General features: G+C 48.1%; 8 protein-coding genes across 9 annotated transcripts; 6 read left to right on the forward strand and 2 right to left on the reverse strand.

The window, feature by feature from the left end:
* Positions 1-2,830: 2,830 nt before the first annotated feature.
* J3458_021245 (uncharacterized protein) lies at positions 2,831-4,106 on the forward strand (the record flags this gene model as incomplete). The annotated part of the gene is made up of 3 exons (XM_007814031.1): positions 2,831-2,848; positions 2,936-3,124; positions 3,198-4,106. 3 exons carry the CDS (start codon positions 2,831-2,833, stop codon positions 4,104-4,106), a joined length of 1,116 nt encoding a protein of 371 aa, XP_007812222.1.
* An 860-nt stretch (positions 4,107-4,966) lies between these two features.
* J3458_021246 (uncharacterized protein) lies at positions 4,967-5,883 on the forward strand (the record flags this gene model as incomplete). Its single annotated transcript, XM_007814030.2, has 3 exons — positions 4,967-5,089; positions 5,158-5,370; positions 5,437-5,883. 3 exons carry the CDS (start codon positions 4,967-4,969, stop codon positions 5,881-5,883), a joined length of 783 nt encoding a protein of 260 aa, XP_007812221.1.
* Positions 5,884-5,921: 38 nt separating this feature from the next.
* On the reverse strand, positions 5,922-7,189 carry J3458_021247 (uncharacterized protein). Of its 2 annotated transcripts, none has more exons than XM_066122499.1 (3): positions 6,835-7,189; positions 6,336-6,761; positions 5,922-6,250 (listed from the first exon to the last, which is right to left on the reverse strand). In XM_066122499.1, the coding sequence occupies exons 2-3, from the start codon at positions 6,389-6,391 to the stop codon at positions 6,103-6,105; spliced, it is 204 nt and encodes a 67-aa protein (XP_065972509.1). In that variant the 5' UTR covers positions 6,392-6,761; positions 6,835-7,189; the 3' UTR covers positions 5,922-6,102. The 2 variants fall into 2 exon arrangements, with proteins under 2 accessions (XP_065972509.1, XP_065972510.1); XM_066122500.1 differs by having other exon boundaries at positions 5,939-6,250; positions 6,875-7,189.
* A 902-nt stretch (positions 7,190-8,091) lies between these two features.
* On the reverse strand, positions 8,092-8,751 carry GNA1_3 (Glucosamine-phosphate N-acetyltransferase-like protein; the record flags this gene model as incomplete). The annotated part of the gene is made up of 2 exons (XM_066122501.1): positions 8,092-8,335; positions 8,429-8,751. 2 exons carry the CDS (start codon positions 8,749-8,751, stop codon positions 8,092-8,094), a joined length of 567 nt encoding a protein of 188 aa, XP_065972511.1.
* A 2,395-nt stretch (positions 8,752-11,146) lies between these two features.
* On the forward strand, positions 11,147-13,350 carry J3458_021249 (uncharacterized protein). The gene is made up of 5 exons (XM_066122502.1): positions 11,147-11,677; positions 11,730-12,056; positions 12,151-12,446; positions 12,506-12,671; positions 12,735-13,350. The coding sequence occupies exons 2-5, from the start codon at positions 11,879-11,881 to the stop codon at positions 12,911-12,913; spliced, it is 819 nt and encodes a 272-aa protein (XP_065972512.1). The 5' UTR covers positions 11,147-11,677; positions 11,730-11,878; the 3' UTR covers positions 12,914-13,350.
* Positions 13,351-13,806: 456 nt separating this feature from the next.
* On the forward strand, positions 13,807-17,317 carry J3458_021250 (uncharacterized protein; the record flags this gene model as incomplete). Its single annotated transcript, XM_066122503.1, has 2 exons — positions 13,807-15,004; positions 15,092-17,317. 2 exons carry the CDS (start codon positions 13,807-13,809, stop codon positions 17,155-17,157), a joined length of 3,264 nt encoding a protein of 1,087 aa, XP_065972513.1. The 3' UTR covers positions 17,158-17,317.
* Positions 17,318-17,933: 616 nt separating this feature from the next.
* On the forward strand, positions 17,934-18,479 carry J3458_021251 (uncharacterized protein; the record flags this gene model as incomplete). The annotated part of the gene is made up of 1 exon (XM_066122504.1): positions 17,934-18,479. One exon carries the CDS (start codon positions 17,934-17,936, stop codon positions 18,477-18,479), a length of 546 nt encoding a protein of 181 aa, XP_065972514.1.
* A 1,958-nt stretch (positions 18,480-20,437) lies between these two features.
* On the forward strand, positions 20,438-21,822 carry CHA1_6 (catabolic L-serine/threonine dehydratase; the record flags this gene model as incomplete). The annotated part of the gene is made up of 2 exons (XM_007814024.2): positions 20,438-20,556; positions 20,610-21,822. 2 exons carry the CDS (start codon positions 20,438-20,440, stop codon positions 21,607-21,609), a joined length of 1,119 nt encoding a protein of 372 aa, XP_007812215.2. The 3' UTR covers positions 21,610-21,822.
* Positions 21,823-22,033: the final 211 nt, after the last annotated feature.

A 22,033-nucleotide genomic window follows, 5' to 3' on the forward strand; every position in this document is an offset into this window, starting at 1 on the left:
ATATTATAATCTAGTTACTTTTTAATTCTTATAACTTACTTTTTAAGAATAATAAGGTCTTAAAATAAGTAGTAAATTAATTTAAATAAAGTAATTAAATGCTTTTAAAATACTAGTAAACCTAATTACACGTATTATAAGCTATAGTTTATTATAAGTGTAAACGAGTACTTTAAATAACTTAAATAATTTAATTATACAGTGTAAGCTTATATAAGGCTAATTAAAAGACTTAGTAAAATATTAATAAAAGACCTTATAAAACTAATTATAAAGGTAAAACTTATTAAATTAAAAACTTATACGTAAGCCTATTCTCTTATACTAATAACGTAGCTATAATTAAATACACTATTTAACTTTCTCCGACTTGTAAGCATAAATACCGCTACACATTATATAAATAAATTTTTAAGTCTTAGAGAATTAAAAGCTAATTAAAAAAGAGGTTATTAATAATAATACTATAATTAATATATTATATATAAAATCCTCTTTTACACGTATAATAAGCTTATCTTTTAATATCCCTTAAAGCTCTCTTTTAATTATTCTAATTAAACGTAGTAAATTTATAAGCTTAAGTTAAGCTTCTTATATAAAATTAATACTAAAAGTAAATAATATAAAATGAATAAACCTACTTACTATACGTAATACGTATAAAAACGGTAACTTATATAAAAAGACTAAATATTTTTAATCTCTTTATTTTAAAAGTCTTATAATTAAGCTTAAAGGTCTTAAGATATTAGGTTTTCTTAAAGAGTTAGGTTAATAATAAGCTTAAAGTTCTATTAAAGAAGCTTATATTAGTTTAAATTAACGTATAAGAAATCCCTTTTTTTAGTTTTATATATATAAATTATTAAGCTTCTTTATAAGAAATAAAGTTAAGTCATAAGATTAATTCTTAGCTACTTACCTAATAAGCTTAAATTTATTATTATAAAGTAAAATAAGCTAATAAAAATAAACGTAAATAATTTTAATTATTATTACTAATATTAAGGTTTCATAGCTCTCTTATATATTATTCTTATATTTCTTATATTAAAAAGAAGTTAATATTAATATTATAAAGAGAATTAAGTATTATACGTAAAACCTTTTAATTATTAATATCTTTATTAGTATTTAATAATATACCTTAATTCTAAATACTTTATATATAATAAAGATTTATAAAAATACCTAAAATAATATAATCTTTATTCTTTTATATATGAATTTTATATCTATTTTAAAGCTAAATAAAGTCTATAGATTTATCTTAAATTATAGGTATATAAATTACGTATAATATAATTTAATTTATAAGGTTACCTTTAATAAATAATATATACTTAATTAATTTATTAAAGAATAATATTTATTAGTTTAAAACGCTTAATTATAATTATTATTATTAGCTTTTAATACGTATATTTCTTATATTAAAGCTATATATATAATAGAAGCTAATTTAATTCTCTTAGATATAAGAATATTAGTTTTTATTTATATTTTTATATAATATATTAGCTAAACTTACTTAAGCTAATATTACTTATACTATTACTTATAATAGGGTCTTAATATTATAATTAAATCTTATAAAAAATAGCTGTATTTAAAGGTATTATATTATATAAAGATACTACTTTAATATACTTAATATAGTTATTATAAAGTAATTATAATAAAACCAAATAATATAATATAAGTATATATTAATATATACGTATACTTAAATATTAAATCTCTTTAACTTCTTATAATTATTAAGGTATTAAAAAAAGTTTAATTCTAATATATAAAAGTTTATATAATATTTAAGATTTCTCTTTTAATACTATTAAATCTCTTTTAAAAAGACTAATTAATAAAAGCTATAAAGCTAATTTTATAAAACTAAGACTTAACCCTATTATTATATATAATAATATAAATAATTATAATTAAAGTCTTATATAATTAATATTTATTAAAGGTTAGCTTTAAGAAATTAAATTATATTTTAAAGAGTAACTTTTTACTTTTAACTTATATAAAAACGCTACTTTATATTATATTATTAGTAAATTTAATAAATAATATAAAGTGTATATAATAGCTAGTCTTAAACTTAAAGGTTTTAAAGAATTAACTTATTAAAGTAATTATATAAAAAGAAGTAAAATTATACGCGTTTAATTAATTTATTTATAATTTATATATAATATTATTATAAAAACCCTTAACTTTAAAGCTATAACTTAAGAGTTTATAAGCTAATTACTAGGTTATCTTATTATTAAAGAAGCTTATTTATTATATAAAGAATACTTTATATTATATAACCTTATATAAAAAGCTTAAATATCTTTTTATAAAGATTAAAGAGAGATATTATAATTAATATACGTAAAAAACCTTAAGAAGAAAGCTAATATTAAAAGATATAAATATTAATAGTTTATTACTTTTATATGAAAAATTAATTATTAAGGTAATTAATAATCTATTAATAAGTAAGTTCTTTATTTAAAAGAGCGTAAACCTTCTCTTATACGTATTTTAGGTCTCTTTATAATAGTAATATTACTCGTACACAGGTAATTTGCTTAAAATGCTAAAAATCGCTTAAACCGTCTAAACCGCTAAAATCGCTTAAAATGCTAGATGTGGGGTTGTGGCAGCAACTGCGGACCTTAGCTAATGTGCGACCGTATTCAAACGCACGTTGCCAGCCGCGTTTGACCGCCGCCGAGGCAAAGACATGAGTACTACGTCGCGAGTGGGAGAAAGGGGGACTTAAAGCGTTGTCCCATCTTTGCTGGTCCTCAACAAATTAGCGTCAAAGCCTGAAATGGTTCCGCCCGACGAGGTGCGATTTAAACACCACAACCCCGCCAGTTCTTCTCACCGTCCCCATCCTACTCACCAAGGCAGTCGCTAACCTCCAAACTCACAGCATGGCTCTGGCGAGGTTGAAGTCCCCCATGTCCGCACGTATTTCTACGTTGGGGGAGAGTATGCCGAGGATGGAAAAGGCGGCCATGTCTTCCACAACCAAATGTACGTGGAGAAGTTGGTGCCTGCACGGGGAGCGACGCAGAAGTGGCCGATGGTGCTGATGCACGGGAACTGCATGACTGGGACGGTACGGCCGTTCTTCCCATGCCACAGCTACATGTAGCTTCACACTGCACATCCGTGGCTAACCCAGCCCCCAGAACTTCCTCAACAAGCCCGACGGCGGCCGAGGCTGGGCATCCGACTTCCTCCACCAAGGCTACGAAGTCTACATCCCGGACCAGCCGCTGCGCGCCCGCTCGGCATGGCATCCCGGCGACGGGGTCCCCTCCCCGTCCGCGTATCCCGCCGAACTCATGCAGGCCCGATTCACGGCGCCCCGGGCATCGAAGCAGTGGCCCCAGGCTGCGAAGCACACGCAGTGGCCTGGAACGGGCGTCATGGGCGACCCGGTGTTTGACGCCTTCTACGCTTCCACGGTGCAGTTCATCAACAACGAGGCATACCAGCAAACGGCGGCCCAGAAGGCGGGTGCGGCTCTCCTGGACAGGATTGGCAAACCCGTCGTTCTGCTCGGTCACAGCCAGGCGGGCGCCTATCCGCCGTTGATTGCCGACGTCCGGCCCCATCTCGTCCGGGCCATGGTCCTCCTGGAGCCCAAGGGGCCGCCGTTCCAAGAAGCCGTGTTTGGTAGGAGGAAGTCCAAGCCATGGGGGATTTTCGACGCGCCCATTACGTATGAGCCTCCGGTGACAGATCCGGACAAGGACCTTGTCAAGGTTACGCACCCGCCTGCTGGGCCAGGTCTGGCGGAATGTGTACTGCAGGCAAGTGATCCGCCGCCGAGGAAGTTGAAGAACCTGGTGGATAAGCCGATGCTGGTAGTTACGGGTGAGGCGTCGTACCATGCCGTGTATGATCATTGCACCGTCGAGTTTCTACGGCAGGCGGGGTGTGACAAGGTTGAGCATTTGGAGCTGGCCAAGGTTGGGATACATGGGAACGGGCACATGATGTTTCTGGAGAAGAATAGCGGGGAGATTCAGGGGGTGATTGAGCGGTGGATTCAAAAGGTTATGAACGATGGGCTAGAGCCCAGCGTGGGGTGAGTGAGCCATCGACATGGTTAAATCAAGGTTAAGATGGTACAATGACCACGCGATGGGCTGGCGCTGGATATGCTTGACTGTGTGCAATACAATGAACCGAGACTATAAGAAGCCACGGCCATGGTGCCCGGTGTCTTTTCTAAAGACGGTCGGTACATGTCCAGCGGGAGTCGTCCACCAACTTTCTTTTTTTTGCTCGGCGGATTTCGCTGGATGTCTTATTCCGGCCGACTTGGACCAACGGCCGGCCAGTGCCCGACATGCCGCGATAGTCAATGCCAGGGCGTGCTAAACTCAGCTATCAGGTCCTCTCAAGGCGATAGCATTGTGATACTTGTATTTATAAGTAAGAAACTATGAGTTGAACTGAATTCTAGTCGTGTTTCTTGTTTTCGTACATATTATTGTGGATCTTGCTGAAATGATGTTCAAGATGGCGACTTACGGTTGGGGAGTGACATGAATACTTACAAAACTACACAACATCTCACACTGCCGCCGGGTATTTCCCAGGATAATGCAATGACACAGTGCAGAGTGAAAGCAAGTCTCACGTCACGAGGACTACAACTCCATACTTGGCCCGAAAATACAAGCTTCTTCCGATCGCTTAATGACACGGCGTCCTTTATTGCAAACTCTCGGGTAACTCCAATAAGCGATGGTGGGGACCCTGAAGCCATGTTACCAAAAAGAGCAGTTGGCGCCGGCCCCCCACTAGAGCCCCCCGCGGGGGGGAAAGCACCGACCATCGGCTTTTGCTTTTGTGTCAACTCTGCCGAAAAGACATCACGTCGTGTTCTCGCTCTCTCCGCGCCGCTTCGCCCCAGCATAAAAAATACACACGGAAACAAGTCGACATGAGCGCGCAAATCTTCTCACTGCAGGGCCAGACAGCAGTCGTCACAGGCTGTACCCGTGGCATCGGCCAAGCTGTGGCCATTGGCCTCGCCGAAGCAGGCGCTGACGTCATTCTCGTACAGGTATTTTGAAGACAAACCAAGCATGAAAAGTCGTTCACGAGAAGCGGTGCTGACTTCCTGCCATGCAGCGAGATACCAGTGTCACCGCCACCAAGGAAGCGGTTGAAAAGTTGGGCCGCAAGGCGTGGATCTACACGGCCGACATGGCGGACCAGCAGTCCGTCAAGGCGCTGACTCCCAAGATTCTGGCGGACGGACACGAGGTTCGGATTCTGGTGACGTGTGCCGGCATCCAGAGGAGACACCCGTGCGAGGAGTTTCCCGACGGCGATTTCAACGAGGTTCCCGCTTAACCCGCCCCCTTGATGTCAAACGCAGCTGTCGTGGTGCTAACAGCCCTGCCGCAGGTCATGCAAGTCAACCTCAACGCCGTATTCACGCTCTGCCGCGACGTGGGCGCGCACATGCTGCGCCTCGAGCCGTCGCCCACCACCGGCCGCCGCGGCAGCATCATCAACTTTGCCTCGCTGCTCACCTTCCAGGGCGGCTTCACGGTCCCCGCGTACGCGGCGTCCAAGGGCGCAGTGGGCCAGGTGACCAAGAGCTTCGCAAACGAATGGACGTCCAGGGGCATCACGGTCAACGCCATTGCCCCCGGGTACATCGAGACGGACATGAACACGGCGCTGCTCAACAACCCCGAGCGCCTGGCGAGCATCAGCGCTCGCATCCCCGCGGGACGATGGGGCAGTCCGGACGACTTCAAGGGCACGACGGTCTACCTGGCAAGCCGGGCGAGCGCGTACGTCAGCGGCCACACGCTGGTTGTCGACGGCGGCTGGATGGGTCGGTAAATTAAAAAAAGAAAAAAGAAAACATTGAAAAGAAGGCGAGACGTGCTTTGCAACGGTGTAGTAGAAAGGTATCATTAGCGCTACTAGAAAATCCCGACGCTGTTGAAAACTCCCAAGACCAACGAATCATTCCGTCCCACTGAAATCAATCGACAGAAAATCTCGTCTTCCCCTCCATCTATCTCTTCCCATCTTGACGTTTTGGACAAAGAGCCGTTTTCAGGATGTGCTCGAGGTAGAGTTTGAGCGCGCCCTAACAACCCTCTTCTTGCCCAGCTTCCACGCCCCCGAGGGATCCTTCACGACGGTCACTTTGCTGCGCTGCGAGCGCACAAAGCCGTTTGCCTGCGTGTTGCGCGACATGACTCTGGCACGCCTCATCAGCACACATTGTCCGAGACAACAGCAGAGCCGAGAGGGGTTGATGGGGGGGAGGGCAAAGTGAGACATACTCTGACTGAAGAGCAGCGATGCGCATGCGCGCAAGAACGGGGTGAAACTCGTCCATTTCCAACTCCCAAATAACCCGCAAGATGTAAGGTGAAAATAAAAAATCTACTCGCAGGTTTGTATTTTAAAAAAAACACCGCGGCTGTAAAGACGTCTAGTCTAAGAAAAAGACGAGTGGTCCGCGACAAGGCCCAGCCTCAGCAGAAAGGGAGACCAGGCACGGGGACGCCAAAGAGGGACAAACCAGGGTATTTAAAACTTGAGCAGATCCCCGCCTAGGACGGGAGAAGGATAGACCCAGGTCCAGGTCGAAACAGATTCTCTAGCCTTCCCGTGCACTTCCTGGGGTGCAGGGCGCTACGACGGGCTCCGAGGAGGTGGTGGGCTGGACGCTGCATCTGGAGACTGGTCGTCTGATCGATCACATGCTAGTGGTGTGTCAGGATGAACTGACCGAGTTGGTGGAGCAAGCACATTGAGTTTGGGGGGGGAGCACAGCACTGCCGTGGAGGGCGGGGGATTGCGCCTGGAGACGACGGACAACACGCTGTGAATAGTGACGGAATAGGTGCCGTGGCTGGCGAGTGACGAAATTGCGGCTGCCCCGAGTCGTGAGACCGGGAGTCCGGGGAAGGTTTGGAGGGTTTTGAGGGGTTTCCGTCGTGAGGCGGCCCCGGATGTAGTCTGGTTGGTGTGGACGGGATGCGGGCGGCGACGTTTCAAAAGTCTCTTCTTTTAACCGTCGTTGGCGGCACGGTGGATTATTACTCGCGGTCAAGTCATGGAGAGTGTGTATACCTACAGTCTGTGGCAGAATATACCTAGGTATTTACCCACTAAAAAGTATACATTAATACATTATAACATATTACAATATAAAACGTGATAGCCTGGTACCTGACCTGGCTAGATACTTTTTGCCTCCAATTGTAGGAAGTGGTCTTGCCTGCAGATGGAGAATGGGACGTTGTTCTGCAGATGCATCGCTTAGTGGAGTGGTCATCTGCCCCTATCGCATTGCGGATACGGTCTGATGCGGTCTAACGAGAGAGGCTAGACCAAAACAGCTCGCTTACCGGGCAAATCCACTCGCCTTGGGCATTTGGAATGTTTGCACGTCACATGCAAGGGCGTGTTCACGCCAACTTGGAACTCTCTTACAACTTGGAGGATGGCGAGACAGAGCAGTGAAGACATGCTAACCGTGTTGCCATACTCTGGCCGGGGCGCGACATGACTCGACAGCCTTGGCTGCAATACTCATTCACAATGGGCGGACAAATACTAATTCGCGCGTGTCACGCATAGCCCATTCCAAGCTCGAATCGGTCCCTGCATTAATACGGTACCGAGTACGTCTATATATTCCAAGCCGTCTACCCATAAATCATTTGCGGCACTACCTTGTGCGCCCAAACCTTATTCCATGCCAGCTCTAGATTTTGCTACCTGCGCCGCGAGAACAACGCATCAGCCCCATGTACAAACAGAGGGAAAAAGACAAAATTCAAAGCCAAAAATCATATATAGCAAGGACGGGCTGCATTCAAATCGACAAGTGTGGCCATCAGGCTAATGTGCTAGCAAAAGCAAAGACAAGTGCAGTCTTGTACATGCTGAGCCATTGCAGGCTTGTGAGCATCAAGACTTGCATGATGAGATCGGTCGGGAGTAAGGTGGTCGAGGGCCGTCGGGGTAAAAGAGGCATTTCGGTAGAGGTGTCGCGACAGCCAAAAAAAAAAAAAACACGACGGAGGCCTATTGAGATTTACTCTTATTTCCCTGGTAGTAGTGTGCCATCTGCAAGCCGGCCCGTCTGAAGCCGCACTTGACGTAGAAACCCTCGTTGGCATCGCTGCAGTCGAGAATGCACTTGTAGCAGCCGACCTTTTCGGCGACGTAGTCGAGGGCTTGGATGAGTCGGAGGCCGAGTTTCTTGCCCTGCTGGTCTTTGGCAACGGCGATGTCTTCAATGTGGCCGACCGCACCGAGGCTGTGGATGCTATGCAAATAGTCAGCAGATTGATTCTCCTCTCCAGGCGTTGAATTGGGGTTCTGTCGCGGGTGGTAAAGCCTGGCTGGGATGAGGACGTACAACTTGCGCTCGACTATCAGAGCGCCCGTAGCAACGACTGATTTCTCCTTTTCTGTTCTGTTGGTGTCTTCAATGACAACGATGTAGTATCCCCCTTGCTGGTTCATCTGCTTGAACTGCTCCTCAAACGCCTCCCTGGTGATGTCGCCGACCGTCGTCAGTACCCGCAGACATTCCAGGAAGCCAGTGTCAAAGTCGCTCGGTCGCAGGGCCCGCAGCTGGTAGCCTTCGGGCAGCTTTTCAGACACCTCGGGAGAGATGAGCTTCGATGAGAAGAGACCCTCTTCAGATGCCATGGTAATTTCGATGGTTGGATGAGGCATAGGGACTTGAGGAACGTTGGGCGTGGGGTGTTGGGTTTGGTGGCGTACAAACGGGGACAAAGGCTAATTCGTATCAATCGGGGTAGCAAGAGACAGCAATGTAGTTCAGCGAGCGAGGATAGAGCAGTCGGGATGGATTGAGGTGAAGAAACGAGAGTCAAAGTCTAGCTGGTGGGAAAAAAGGGGAGGGCAGGACAGAAAAGTCACGGCAGATGGGGGTTGGGATGGATGGTGAGGCGCAAGTCGATAAGCATCACAGCCGATAACATCCAAGACCCCAAGATTGGGACATCCAGGGTCAAGCTGGCCAAGGTCGGTGAGGCTGAGACGGACGCATCTGGTCGGGCTGGTCTGTGCTGGTGCTTCTGGTCAGCGACCACGGAGAGCCCTTGTGGGGGAGCGAAGACGCCTGATTGGCCCAAGTGCTTGTTTTGGCTGAGGAATGGCTGGGTGGAAGACTCGGAGAAGCCCACTGTGCCTGCCTAGCCCTGTAGGCCGGTCCCTGGAAGCAGATCGCAGGGGCGCTCTTCAGGGGCATGGGCTCTGGAGGTCTTGCTTGGCGCACATGCATTCAAACTCGTGCCAACCGCTCCATTGTCTTGAGCCCGAGCCGTTTGCGGCTTCCCGCACACGACATAAACAGAATGCCGGGAGATTTTCTCACCGGCTACGGAAAACGTGACATAATGGATACCGATACGGCTAAACCGACGATAATTGATAAACCGGCATGGCCCTTGTTCGCGATTGCTGGCGTGGCGGTGACTGGTCCTTGAACCTTGGACAGGCGCTGGGCTGGGATTGTGGCAACACTGAAGCCAGAGCCTCGTGTTTATTATTGGAAACATTGCACGGGGTCCTCCGAAGATCCAGTAATTTGGTCCAATGGCCGGCAACCAATCGCTCCACTAAGCTCTTGTCCGCTCGTGCTACCACGCATGCCACAATACCGTCTGGTCTCTTTTGCGGTGCCTTGGTGTCCACGGCCGGATGACGTCGGTGATACAAGAGATATGGCACTCAAGATTTTCCAGATTCTCGCCGGGTGCAATTTTCATCCTCCGATAATAACTATTACCCATGGCAAACTTCATCCAAAATCATCATAACACGTTGTCTGATTGTTGGAATAGGCGAGTAGTCACGTGGAGATAACGATACGGGCACTCTGGCACATGTATATAGTGAGCTAGTTCCCCAACCTGAAGGTTGGGGGACAAGATCAATACAACGATAAGGCGAACACTCTACAATCTTAACACTGATGGCAATGACCCTCATTTGATGAAGAGCGTTGAAGACACAACAATGTTGCTCTTCAGATCTTCTTGAGTGACTAAATTCAACACATAGAACGTACCACTTCGATTCCAGTGAGACCAACAGATGCGTTTTAGTGCCCAGCACGGCTTGGACGGAATGAATAGGTCCCATCTTCCCGAGCGTGTGCACTACCGATTCTTGTTCCTTTGGCACTATAGAATATCAGGGTAATGACATTCTGCGTCTCGTTAGGGTCCTTATGAGATTTATGAGCCATTGCACCCCTAACTGAGGTTAGTTATATCATGAAAAGACTTCAACATGAAAGCAAGGAAGTGATGAAATCAGGTCCCCGAGAGGAGAACGGACTAAAATTGATCATTACTTACTGGATCTCATATGTCGCAACATCCGTTCGCTATCATGCGTTGTGAGCAGCAAATATGGGCTTATTATTTCACTTTCACTCACCTCACTCTCAACACTTTGAGAAACTCCCTTAACATTGGCGGCCCACATGGGACCGTCGCTTCCATTTACTCTCTCAACGTCCGCAAGAGTGACACGGCCGATAAGCTGGAGTAGCTTTTTGGCAGTTTTGAAAAATATCTGTACGACATCGCAAAAACTTAGGAAGGAAGCGAATGGCAATAAGGTAATGAGAAATGTTCAGATAGAAACAGAGGAGAGGGGTTTTATAATTTTTGGAAGGTTGTCTTTCACTGTCTTTGGTGCCGAGACTGAAGACCGAGACCTCTCACCAGCGTGGGAGCCATGCATCTTTGGGCGGTTGATGAAACCTTGGGGCTCGCTCTTGGTCGTCACAACACCTCCAAGCTCCTGAAATAGAACAGTATCGCACCATACATCACATCCCTAGCTCATTTAGGCACCATAAGCAGCAACTTGACACCCAATGGCGAGTTCGCCCACCAACTTCAGCACGCGGGTTGCATCACGGATTCACGGGCCAACCGTTTGCAGCGACCCACAACAGCAAACGCGCGCCAACATTCTCCAAGTCAAATGAGTGGAAACGTCATATTATTCGTGCTTCGTACCATGAGATAAGGAAATTCGGGTCTCTCTGTGTGGGCTAGCGAAACCTGTGCAGTTAATTTTTAAGCCATGGCCCTGAAAAAGGCCTGGGTGCATGTGCTGTGGTGAGGGGGAAAGATCCTCGGCTGTTTAGTCATGAGGCCAGTTCAAAGTACCAGCCCATACGGAGTAGCTGTGTCTGGTACACTCACCTCATCCCTCAGTACCCTCCTTTTGCATCTGCGGCTCGAGAGCTAATTGCAGATATGCAACGATCATTAACAGCACGCTTGCCTTTTCGAAGGTCAAGCTTCTTCCCTTCATTATTACCTCTGTGCACGAAACAACGTGCGTCGATGAATGCGTTACGAGGAATTAGCCGCCTAGCCCACAAGCTTGGCTGGGTGACTCGAGCGCGTCGTCGGTCGGAGCCACGCACGCTTCCATCTCACGGGTTTAACCTCATTGATGATGCCCGGCTCCTGGAAGAGGAAGGGCTACCGGAATATGACCCTCATCATTTCTACCCAGTCCGACTAGGCGAGATTTTCAACGACAGGTTCCAAACGGTAGCAAAGTTGGGCTATGGGTCGTCCTCTACCATATGGCTAGCTCGTGATCTTCAGTGAGTGGCAAGCGAGTACAAAACGTGATGCGAGATTGACCTTGTATCGCAGAGATCATCAATACGTCGCCCTCAAAATTTACATACACAACTCAGCTCAACACCGAGAATTACCCTTTTATGAAGAACTAAACAAGGCCTTGCCAAGCCAGCATATTGGTGCGGAAAATATTAGGAAGCTTCTCGGCTCATTTAAGGTCAATGGCCCTTTTGGCACCCACATCGTCCTGGCTTCAAACCTCTCAAATGAGCTTGCGCGATATGGATACGGTTTTCAGGCAAGGTCGTGGATTTGATGAGAATTTCGTCAAGAGCGCTATCAAGGAGCTTCTACAGGCTCTTGATTTCTTGCATACCAAAGTCCAAGTCGTGCACACTGGTCAGCAGCCATTTTTCATCGTCTTAACACATTCTATCCCTCGTGCGTATCTCCATCCATAGTTCCAACGCTAAATATGAAATGAATCCGACAGATGTTCATCCCGGTAACCTGCTTCTCGGCATTGAGGACAACTCTTTATTTAAGACTCTAGAGGATACTGAAATGACTAATCCAGTTTGTCGGAAGAACGTCTTGGATCGGACCATCTACTCTTCTCGACTTATGAAGCCGAAAGTTGGGCCGCTTCTTCTATCCGATTTTGGAGAAGCCAGGATTGGGCCTGGGCCTCATGCAGGAGACATCATGCCTATTGTGTATAGAGCTCCGGAGACGCTATTGTGGATTCAATGGAGTTATGCTGTGGATATTTGGAGCGTTGGGCTCACGGTATGTCTTTTCGTGCGTTCCCAAGAGTTTTATCAAGCATTCATGCTCACCAGTCCCAGGCATGGGATCTCTTGGAGGGTAAGACATTGTTCAGCGCCAGGAAAGCCGATGGCAGTTTTTCAGATGGCGTGCATTTCTCCGAACTTATAGCCGCTCTCGGCCCACCTCCCAGAGACCTATTGAACCGGCACCACGAGCGAGCACTTGAATACTGGGACGAGAACGGTATGTCCACTTGTAGCTTGTTGTTTGTTAGGCTGATAACTAATTCTGCACCCGTGCATGCAGGGAATTGGGGAGACTTTGTTCCTATTCCATCTGAAAAGACATTGGAAGCAGCAGAGACAAAGCTTAAAGATAAGACCAAGTTTCTACAATTTATGCGGAGAACCCTTGCTTGGGACCCCAAGATACGACCGACAGCTAAAGAACTTATGATGGACCCCTGGCTGCTGGAGGAGGCTTGAAGACATGATGGCGCGAAGCTGACGCAGTATGATCTGTGGACAAACATGTGCCTGAAAATATTTGGGTTAAGTGCCCTGCCTGGAGGTGCTTGTTCTTGGCGGTTATATACTGTCATGCGTATCACATGTTTCCGTTCTCTAGTCGATTCTCTCTTGCGTCTGCATCCGCGTCAGTACCGGCTTAATGACCCATGTACACATACCGATCGATGCGCCTGTCGCATCTAAGCAGAGAACCTAAACCTATCAAACAGATGCATCGGATGCCTAAAGTAGGAAAATGTAATCGGAAGAACCATATGCAGAGAGTTGGAACACAAGTGGCGCCCATTGTTGATGTTGATTTTGTCAAGAGGCGCGCTCTAGAGTTCCATTTGAGCTTTAGCATACGACAAGGCAGGGTGACAATGTGACAATCACATGCAAGTGCTCCACCGAAAAGTCAAGTACCCTTTTTGTACTGGTTTGCCCGCTAATACCTGGCCGGAATACGATCAAGGAACTTCTTGCCAGGAACCAGAGTGACTTGCCCGACGACTTCAATGCCAGAAGCCAAAACACATCATCGACGATTAACCGGACCCAAACCCAAGCCCACCTTTCACAAACGTCTCATTCATTCCCAACGGACATACGGCTCCTCTAGTTAGCCCTTGGCCCGTCGCGACTCAACACACCTAAAAGATTGCCACGTCCCGCCCTATAGAGTACTGTGGCTGTTTTAAGTGTCTGTCTATTGCTGGGCCTTGCCCTGTCTCTATTCTCCTTCTCCAACTTGACCCCGTTCGCACCTCTCCTTTGCAATACTTTAGTATACGCATCCGTGCGTATAATGCGCTCGACTCCTATGACAAATCTACCTTTATCAAGCTATTCTACTCCGCACTTTCGCCATGCCCAGAGGCAAGCCTCATGATGTCGAGGCCTCTGCCGGTGTAACCTGCCAATACCCGGGTCCCACCCTACTCCCCAGTCCGATAGCTCATGCTGTCAGCTTGGCTACACGATCAACCTCACTGGCTATCCGTGTTGGATCTCTCGTCGGCTGCTATAGTCTCGATGCCGCCAGGTTCACGACCTTGTCAAGCCTCGGACTGGCACGGAGCTTGGTCGAAACCGTATTGAGCACGGCTGCCCGCGATACTGTATCACTTTCCCAGTCAGATCTAGGCGCTGCCGAAACAGGGACCATCTTGGAGCGTAGCCTGGAAAGTCTACATTCTGCAGTTACCCAGATTGTTTTTTGGACGTCAGCTGGCTTTCGGTTAACAGGCACAACGATATCAACCGCATCCGAGGCTTCACAGCTTCTGTTGGGAAGTCTCGATAAGCTTTTCGGTTCTACCGATTCTTCTCGGGCTGTGGCGAGCATCATCACTCTTGTTCGAAGAGAATTCAATAACCCAGCCACAGGAGTGGGTGGAGAAAAAGTTGGAGTTTCAGACTTGGTGGTTGCCCTCGGAGCATTGGCATATTTACAACAAGCTTCTCGGCGTCAAGCGCCCGAAGAGGCCCGACGACAAGCGTCCGAAGAGGTGATTTGGGATGTTGTGGTCCTCACCGATGGCGAACGAATCGACGTGCGCGGCGATGAAGAGAACGGACGCCAGCTTGCGCCCAGAAACGACCACGATCCTAACGACCTAGCCATTCGATATGGGGCAGGGGAGGATGACGAAGCTGTTATGCAGAGACTCAAGGGTCATATTACAGCTAATCTCGAGCCCGGAACTACCGCATCGATATCTAATTCCGTTTCTTCAGTCCAAACCATCACTGTCGACGTAAAAGGACCCCAACTGCTGTCCCTCCCCACTCCCCCGGGCGCTGAAATAGTAGAGACCCGTGGTGCAGCAGCATCAGCAGGAAACCATCGACAATGGAGTTTCGGCCCAGACAATGACACATCTTACACTGTTGTTTACAGGATTCAGAGGGACAAGTTTCGATCCGCGACATTTCGGGGAGAGGAGGAAGAATCTGGCCCCGCAGTTGTTGAGGTTATAGACGATGACCTTGTTCCGACCGCTGAACCATTGAAGAAACTTGCGCCGGCACCCAGATCCCCTTCCGATACAACGAGCTTGAAAGGTAAGGAGTCTCAACGGTCAGGCTCGACACCTTCAAGAACGGCTGGCTCTCCACGTAGCGTAAGCAACACTAATAGCCCATTTGAAGCCCCCAAATCACGCCGTCCATCCCAGTCGTCCAGCTTAGAAACAACAGCAAACCAAAAAAAGCAAAGAACGCCACCGATAGAACCACTTTCTCGTAGCTCTTCAGCCAAGAAGCGAACTACGGACTCGAGCAAACGATCTCAGCCAAAAAAGAAGCCCGAAACACTCAACAATGGAAAACAAAGCGAGAAGCGGCCTGGTCTGAAGCAGGTCTTGAAGGACAGCAGCCAGTCGCTGTCCAATATGTGGAATAAAGAAGGCTCTGATCATGAACCTAGTCGCTCTATCGCCAAACAACGACCGCAGTGGAAAGGGACTGGGGGCAACATCTCAGAGCCATCAAATAAATTGAAGCCGCCACCTGTTCGGACGCAACCACAACAAGCCCAGCGCAATGTCCCCGCTCGACGAGTCCAGACACCAGATCCCTTTCCGCGTCCGTCATCACGAGCTAGCTACGTCTCGATCCATGAAAAGCGACGAGATTCTGTTGTTTCACTTACAGACGCATACTCTCGAAACTCGACGAGTGGCTTGCGTCCGGCCTCGCCAACCATCTTTCGGACCGACTACTCGACCCAGGAGACAGTCTCGCGAACTCCAGGTGAACTATATCCTCTTGAGCCCGTACCTCCATCTCCTCATAGTAAAGGCCATCATCATCTCCAATCGACTTCTTACGCGCCCAGCCTCTACAGCCTAGCCACAAATGATTCTCAGTCATCGCTGCTCTTAGCATCGTATTACCAGAAGAGCGCGTATAATGCTTCTAATGCCCTAAACACGCTGCGTAACGAAGGATTTGTGGACGGGACGTTTCCAAGCGGCCACTTACTACCGAACATTGCAAGGTATATGAGATACTCGTCGGCTTGTTATGGCTCACATTTCATGAAACTTCTTGGTATCTCAAATGAGCTTCCCGCTAGCCAAATGGGCGACAGAACCCACCAGGACGTCCGACACTTTGTACACCACACTGAATCTCAGGATAGCAACATACTCCTTGCGTCGTTTGTAGATCCACAGGGAGGGTCTGACGCCACAGGTTCCACGGGTACCGGTGTGCCGTTGGTACATTACATCTCACTCGACCATGAGGCAAAAGCAGTGGTCCTAGCATGCCGAGGAACTTTGGGGTTTGAGGATGTCCTTGCTGACTTGACATGTGACTACGACAACTTGATATGGAGAGGACGAGCGTACAGAGTGCACAAGGGCGTACACGCCTCTGCTAGAAGACTCTTATTCGGAGATGATGGCCGAGTTCTCGTCACACTGAAAGAAGCACTGCTGGAGTTTCCGGATTACGGTCTCGTGCTTTGTGGTCATTCTCTAGGAGGGGGAGTCACCTCCCTTCTCGGCGTCATGCTTTCGGAACCCAACCCAGACGGTCCGGGCTTCGTCATCTCGGCCGAACCGTACTCAAAACTCCTTACACAGGGGCTTGGAACAGGGCACAAGTTCAGCGATGTCCGCCTCCCGCGGTCTCGTCGGATCCACGTATATGCGTATGGACCACCAGGCATACTGTCCCCGTCACTGCGCAAAATTACGCGTGGGCTCATCACAACCGTCGTACACGGCAACGACATTGTGCCCCATCTATCACTCGGTGTACTTCACGACTTCCAAGGTCTAGCGCTTGCGTTCAAAAAGGACGAGAATCAGACTAAAGCTGAGATCCGGCGTAGAATGTGGCAGGCTTTTCAAGAGCATCTCTCTGACAAGTGGTACCAGACCACACCAGCGGCCCCCAAAGAAGGCGATGAAGAATGGGTGCTGCCTATGCTACAGGCACTGCGAGGCACGATGAAGGGCAAGAAATTGGTGCCGCCGGGCGAGGTGTTTGCCATTGAGTCGACCAGGGTGCTCAGACGCGATGCATTTATGAAGCAGGAGGAAGGTCCTATTGGGAGACCGGCGAGGAGAGTGGTGCTCAAGTACATACGGGATGTGGAGGGACGGTTTGAAGAAATAAGGTTCGGAACGGGATTGTTGACAGACCACAGCCCGGCCAAGTACGAGGATGCGCTGAATAAGTTGCGACTCGGCGTGGTGGAATGATTGAACGATGAAATGATTTTTAACAGAGCAAATGTAGACGCATGAGCCGTGGTATTGTAGCATTGAAGAGACGATTTTTTGTAATTGCGGGCTGGCGGGTATATTAGACTCTGCTTTGATACCTCTGCATAACAGTAGACAATAGATGCACAGATATAACTAGTGGGCAAGACTAACGTTTTGGAGAAAAAAAAAGTGTACTCTGTAAATAGTTGGCGACGATTTTAGTTCCGGGTTGAGATTAGTATCCTTAATAACGCTAAACTCCACCCCCAGGCATCACCACCACCAACGCAGCTACGGCATCACGGCCCTCGTGGAGCGGTGCGTCAATCTGTTTCAGGTACGCACTCCAACATTAAAGTTTTGCCTGCAAATATCTGCGCCCCCCGGCTCAGCATTACAGTCCCGTTGCATCTGTGCGCGTAGGTTCGTGGCACAGACCTCGTCGGCCAATCTGCCTCGTCCAAACTCCCGTCCAAGTGGGCGAGAGGTGAGACATGCACGCCCTCGCGCTGGATTTTGATCCAGCCCTGCTAACCGCCCGTTTGGCCGCGTCTGTTGAGCGCCCTTCTTTTTTAACCACTCGCCCCCTTTTCTTTGCTTTGACAAAAAAGTCAAGCTGCTTTTATCCCTTTCGATCTCATTTCAGCTATCTTTATTTCTGAGGGTGAATAAACCTTTGCCATATACCACTCAATAACGGCACTCCAAACCCTCCACTTACATATACAAACCCTTCATTTATATATATATACACGGTACGTTGTACGAACATGCACGTCTCAGCAACATCCCTCGTCACGCTCGCGCTGGCCGGCCAGGCGCTGTCCCGGGCCGCGGACAAGGTGTGCACGGCGGCGTCGGCGACGACGCTGCTCTGGCGCATCACGGGCTTCGAGTACCGCGACGAGCGGGTGGCCATAGCCTCGTCCCAAGTCAACTACGGCCTGGCCAACTTTACGCTGCAGAACTCGGCGCTCTCGCACAAGACGACCTGCACGGGGCTGTCGACGCGCAGCCCCAACTTCTTCACCGGCGACACCGCGTATGACTGCGCGGTTCTGCCCGACGACAAGGGCGACTTGTCGAGCTTCACGTTTGACCGGGCCACGGGGCTGCTGAGAATCAACCAGACGTGGGTGTGTGAGAGGGACGGCAGCCGCTTTGGGGGCCAGGGGCATGTCAAGCTCGACTTGAAGTGTGGTGAGAATCAGTCGGTTTCGAACTCGCCCTTGGGGGGGAACTATTCGGACCGGGCTGTGGTTTGCGACAAGGTGGATGTTCCTGTGAATATTACCTATTTGGAGGGCACTGTTTAATTTTGGTTTTTAATTTGGAGAAATGAGGGGGGTTGAATTGGATGGCAGGGGGATTGGGTGTTATATGTGTATATTATTGTTACTGAATATGGTTTGAACATTATGGTTTCCTTGAAGTGTCAACTGGTTGGTCGTGATGACTGAGCGGTGGATTTCGGTGTGGATGGGATTTGTAGCTGCCTGCGCCGTCTCTATTTTCGAAGAGGTGGTTACGTTGCAGCCTGAGACTGGTATGCGGAGTATGTATTTGGGGTGGTCTGTTTCTGTCTGCCTGTCTTGACGGGCGTGAGACGCTGCGTTTCTCGTTAGTTTGTAGAGGAAGAGAGTGCAAGTGAATCTCTAGATGCCGAGCTCCGGTACCAAAAGGTAGTGCTATGGTGGTTTCTATCGGCATCGTCACCGAGGACCAAGTTGATGTTGTTGACATGGTTCGGGAGAAGGAACCTCGGCACTACGGAGCAGAGGGGGGGGGATCTCGATGTGCGACAAGGTTCATCCCTTGACGATCTGTTCTCGGCAGGGGTCGACGTGCTGTTCCACCGAACCGCCGTGTCCGTCGCGCTTTATAGCGTCGTAACGCTGAGCGCGCAGAATTGTCCAAGGAAGAAATCCATTTCGCAATTGAATCAAGTCAAAAGCCCAAGCAATATGTGGCGGCCGCGTGAGCATGTCGGAACAGCGGGAGCGAGAGAGCGTCTGGGTGGGTCTGCCAGTTGTCACAGCTGCCCATGTCCTAATTGGGAAATTGTAAAGCGTCTGGTGCGAGGCTGCAACTCGCGATTACGCCCGCAGAACTGGCTCCTTAATAAACCAAGTCCTATTAACTGCCTTGTCCTGTTTCCTCTACGTAATGAAGAATGTCGATTCTTGCGATGATTATAAGAGCGGCTGGGTGTCGCGGCGCGTGCAGAGTGCAAGATTCGAAGGGTCAAGGTGGGTGACAAGCGATGTATTGTATTAGATACGTAATGAGTCTCCTACTTTGTTAATGTAGTTTATACCCATCTCGCGATAGTCATCAATAATAATACCCCACCCACGTTCTCGGAAGCGTATTGCCTTCTTATTCTCACCGTCCCACTGCGGCCAGTTAGGCTGTGACAAAGGCTCAAGGAGGGCTTAGAGTCAATAGCTCAATTCATCTAATAACAGTCTTTGGTCTCAAAGGCCCTTGGTTTTCTAAGTCCTTGAGGGACCAAAGGTCTCTATAAGTACAAGAAGTCGGTGAGGGCCTTCTGCCCTAGGTCCCGTGATCGTAGCCCTCGTGTAACCGTGTGACAGTACTCCCAATCAGCAACACGTACCAATTTCCCTGGTTGAACACATAGAGTATGAATATGATTGCACGGTTGGACGGACAAGCCATGCAATACTATCACTAAGGAGGATCTTTCTCCAGATTATGGTTTCTGGTACCATATCAGAGAGGTGCTTACGATGGGAGGTTAGATAATTGCAGTAGTATAGTTTAGCTATTTACTAACAGAAGATGCAACTCAGGGCAGGTTCCGTAGATCAACTTAATCTTCATCCAGTCATCCATAAAAACACTGGGGCTCACAGATGTTGATTATCTTGATTTCTTTCTGAACCAATGGGTTAAGAAAACTGGTTGTAAAATGCTGCATCCCCGATCGGATACTTGATCCCGAAGGGCGTGGCTTGTCGACCGAAGGGCGGAAAGAGGCCCCATAAAACCTCCACCCTGGCTAAGGGATTTCGGAGGGGCCGGGTCGGGGTTGCCCCGTATTCTCACTCCAATTGCCAGTTTGTCTAAATGTTATAAGCGGATTGATGATGATCAATTCAACCAAAAGAAGCTGCCTACGAGGCCCATTTTATACGGGTCTGCAAATCCCTGGGTTGGCCAGGGCGAGACTGAATCACGTGACCACTTCTTTTAGCACCTAAATAGTTATAAGAAACCCGCAACCTGCATAAACTTTGAACCATCTAACATGGTTCACATTGAGGGAGGAGACTACACCATGACCGTTAAAGCAGCAACTCACTCCAAGATCCCTTGGATCGAAACCCCGCTCATCAAATCGGCGACCCTGAGCGCCGCCGCCGGATGGTAAGAGTGTAGTCTCGCACGACTCATCACGATCTCGCTGATGCCTTTTTCAGCAATGTCTTCCTCAAACTTGAGAACCTCCAACCGTCAGGATCGTTCAAGTCCCGTGGTATCGGCAACTATCTAGTCTCCCAACTTGCTGCTGTCCAAGCCTCAAACACCCACTCCACCAGAAAGCCGCACTTTTACTGCTCATCCGGCGGCAATGCTGGTCTCGCTTGTGTCCATGGCGCAGTCACTCTAGGCTGCGAGGCGACCATTGTAGTCCCCCTCAGCACAACGCCGTACATGATAGGGAAGTTGCGAGAGGCTGGCGCCACAGAGGTCATCCAGAAGGGCGCTTCGTGGCAAGAGGCAGACAATTATCTGACCGAGACCCTAATGGCGGATGCGAGGGCGAGAGGAGAGGCGGCCATCTACGTCCCGCCCTTTGATGCGCAGCAGATCTGGGATGGGAATGCAGGGATTGCCAAGGAGATTGTGAGGCAATTACCCGCTACGGGGAGGCACTATCCCATCAATGAGGCTGCTGGTGACGGGAATGCAAGCCTGGCCACGTCTGCGCCGAAAATCGATGCTATTGTGTGCAGTGTTGGTGGAGGCGGGTTGTTTGCCGGCATCATGCAGGGGATCGACGAGCTGAAACTGAAGCAGACGACGGTCATTGCAGTCGAAACCGAGGGCGCCGACTCATTTTCACAAGCAATCACCAAGGGGGAACTGGTCACCTTGCCGGCAATCACGAGTCGAGCGACGAGCTTGGGCGCAAGACGAGTCTGCCAGAGGGCATTTGAGTATGGTATGAGAGACACTGTGGCCAATGTTGTCCTACCTGACTCGGAAGCCATCGGCGCGTGCATGAGGTTCCTAGACGAGGAGCGTCTGCTAGTCGAGCTGGCTTGTGGCGTGTGCCCTGCTCTTTGCTACAACGGACAGCTTGAGAAGCTGGTTCCGGGCTTCAATGAGAATAGTGTAGTTGTATTAGTTGTGTGTGGTGGGAGCAACATGACGTTCGAGATGATGGATCAATACACGAGTGAGCAGGCGGGATAAGGTCATAGACGGTACTTGAACGAGCTATAGATGCATAAAATATAGAAATAGATTGCTATGGCAGTTGCTGGGGCTCGTATGGACGACTAGAGACTATAGAATAGGAACAAGGAAAGAAGTGACAAAGAGGCAGTATAAGGTTGGAGTCAATAAGCCGAACATTGGTCTCTAATGCTGTTGAAAAGTATTGCGACAATACAAAGGGGAATCCTGGGGCCTATCTATTGCCACCCTGCTGCGTTCAATATCGCCAACGTCCAATTTGACAACAAGGGCATCCCTAATTTCACCCTCTGGGCCTGCGTTTGTATTGCGCTTCCTAATGGCTACCTTGTATCCTCCCGGCCTACTTAAGCAAAAATGAGCAGGTCGTCGAATAGCATCAGGGATGATAAAGAACCGCATATTTCAAGATGACAGTACC

This window comes from Metarhizium acridum (assembly GCF_019434415.1).
Source record: "Metarhizium acridum strain ARSEF 324 chromosome Unknown scaffold_578, whole genome shotgun sequence".
In the NCBI taxonomy this organism is placed as follows: domain Eukaryota; kingdom Fungi; phylum Ascomycota; class Sordariomycetes; order Hypocreales; family Clavicipitaceae; genus Metarhizium; species Metarhizium acridum.

What these genes read in the sequence shown, in the direction of transcription:
- J3458_021247 (XM_066122499.1), bottom strand. Translation starts at nt 6,391, where the DNA reads ATGGACGAGTTTCACCCCGTTCTTGCGCGCATGCGCATCGCTGCTCTT. An exon ending in ATCGCTGCTCTTCAGTCAGA is followed by an intron (nt 6,251 to 6,335) that starts GTATGTCTCACT and finishes GAGGCGTGCCAG; the next exon opens with AGTCATGTCGCGCAACACGC.
- J3458_021249 (XM_066122502.1), top strand. Translation starts at nt 11,879, where the DNA reads ATGGCCCTTTTGGCACCCACATCGTCCTGGCTTCAAACCTCTCAAATG. An exon ending in AGTCCAAGTCGTGCACACTG is followed by an intron (nt 12,057 to 12,150) that starts GTCAGCAGCCAT and finishes TGAATCCGACAG; the next exon opens with ATGTTCATCCCGGTAACCTG. An exon ending in TGAATACTGGGACGAGAACG is followed by an intron (nt 12,672 to 12,734) that starts GTATGTCCACTT and finishes CCGTGCATGCAG; the next exon opens with GGAATTGGGGAGACTTTGTT.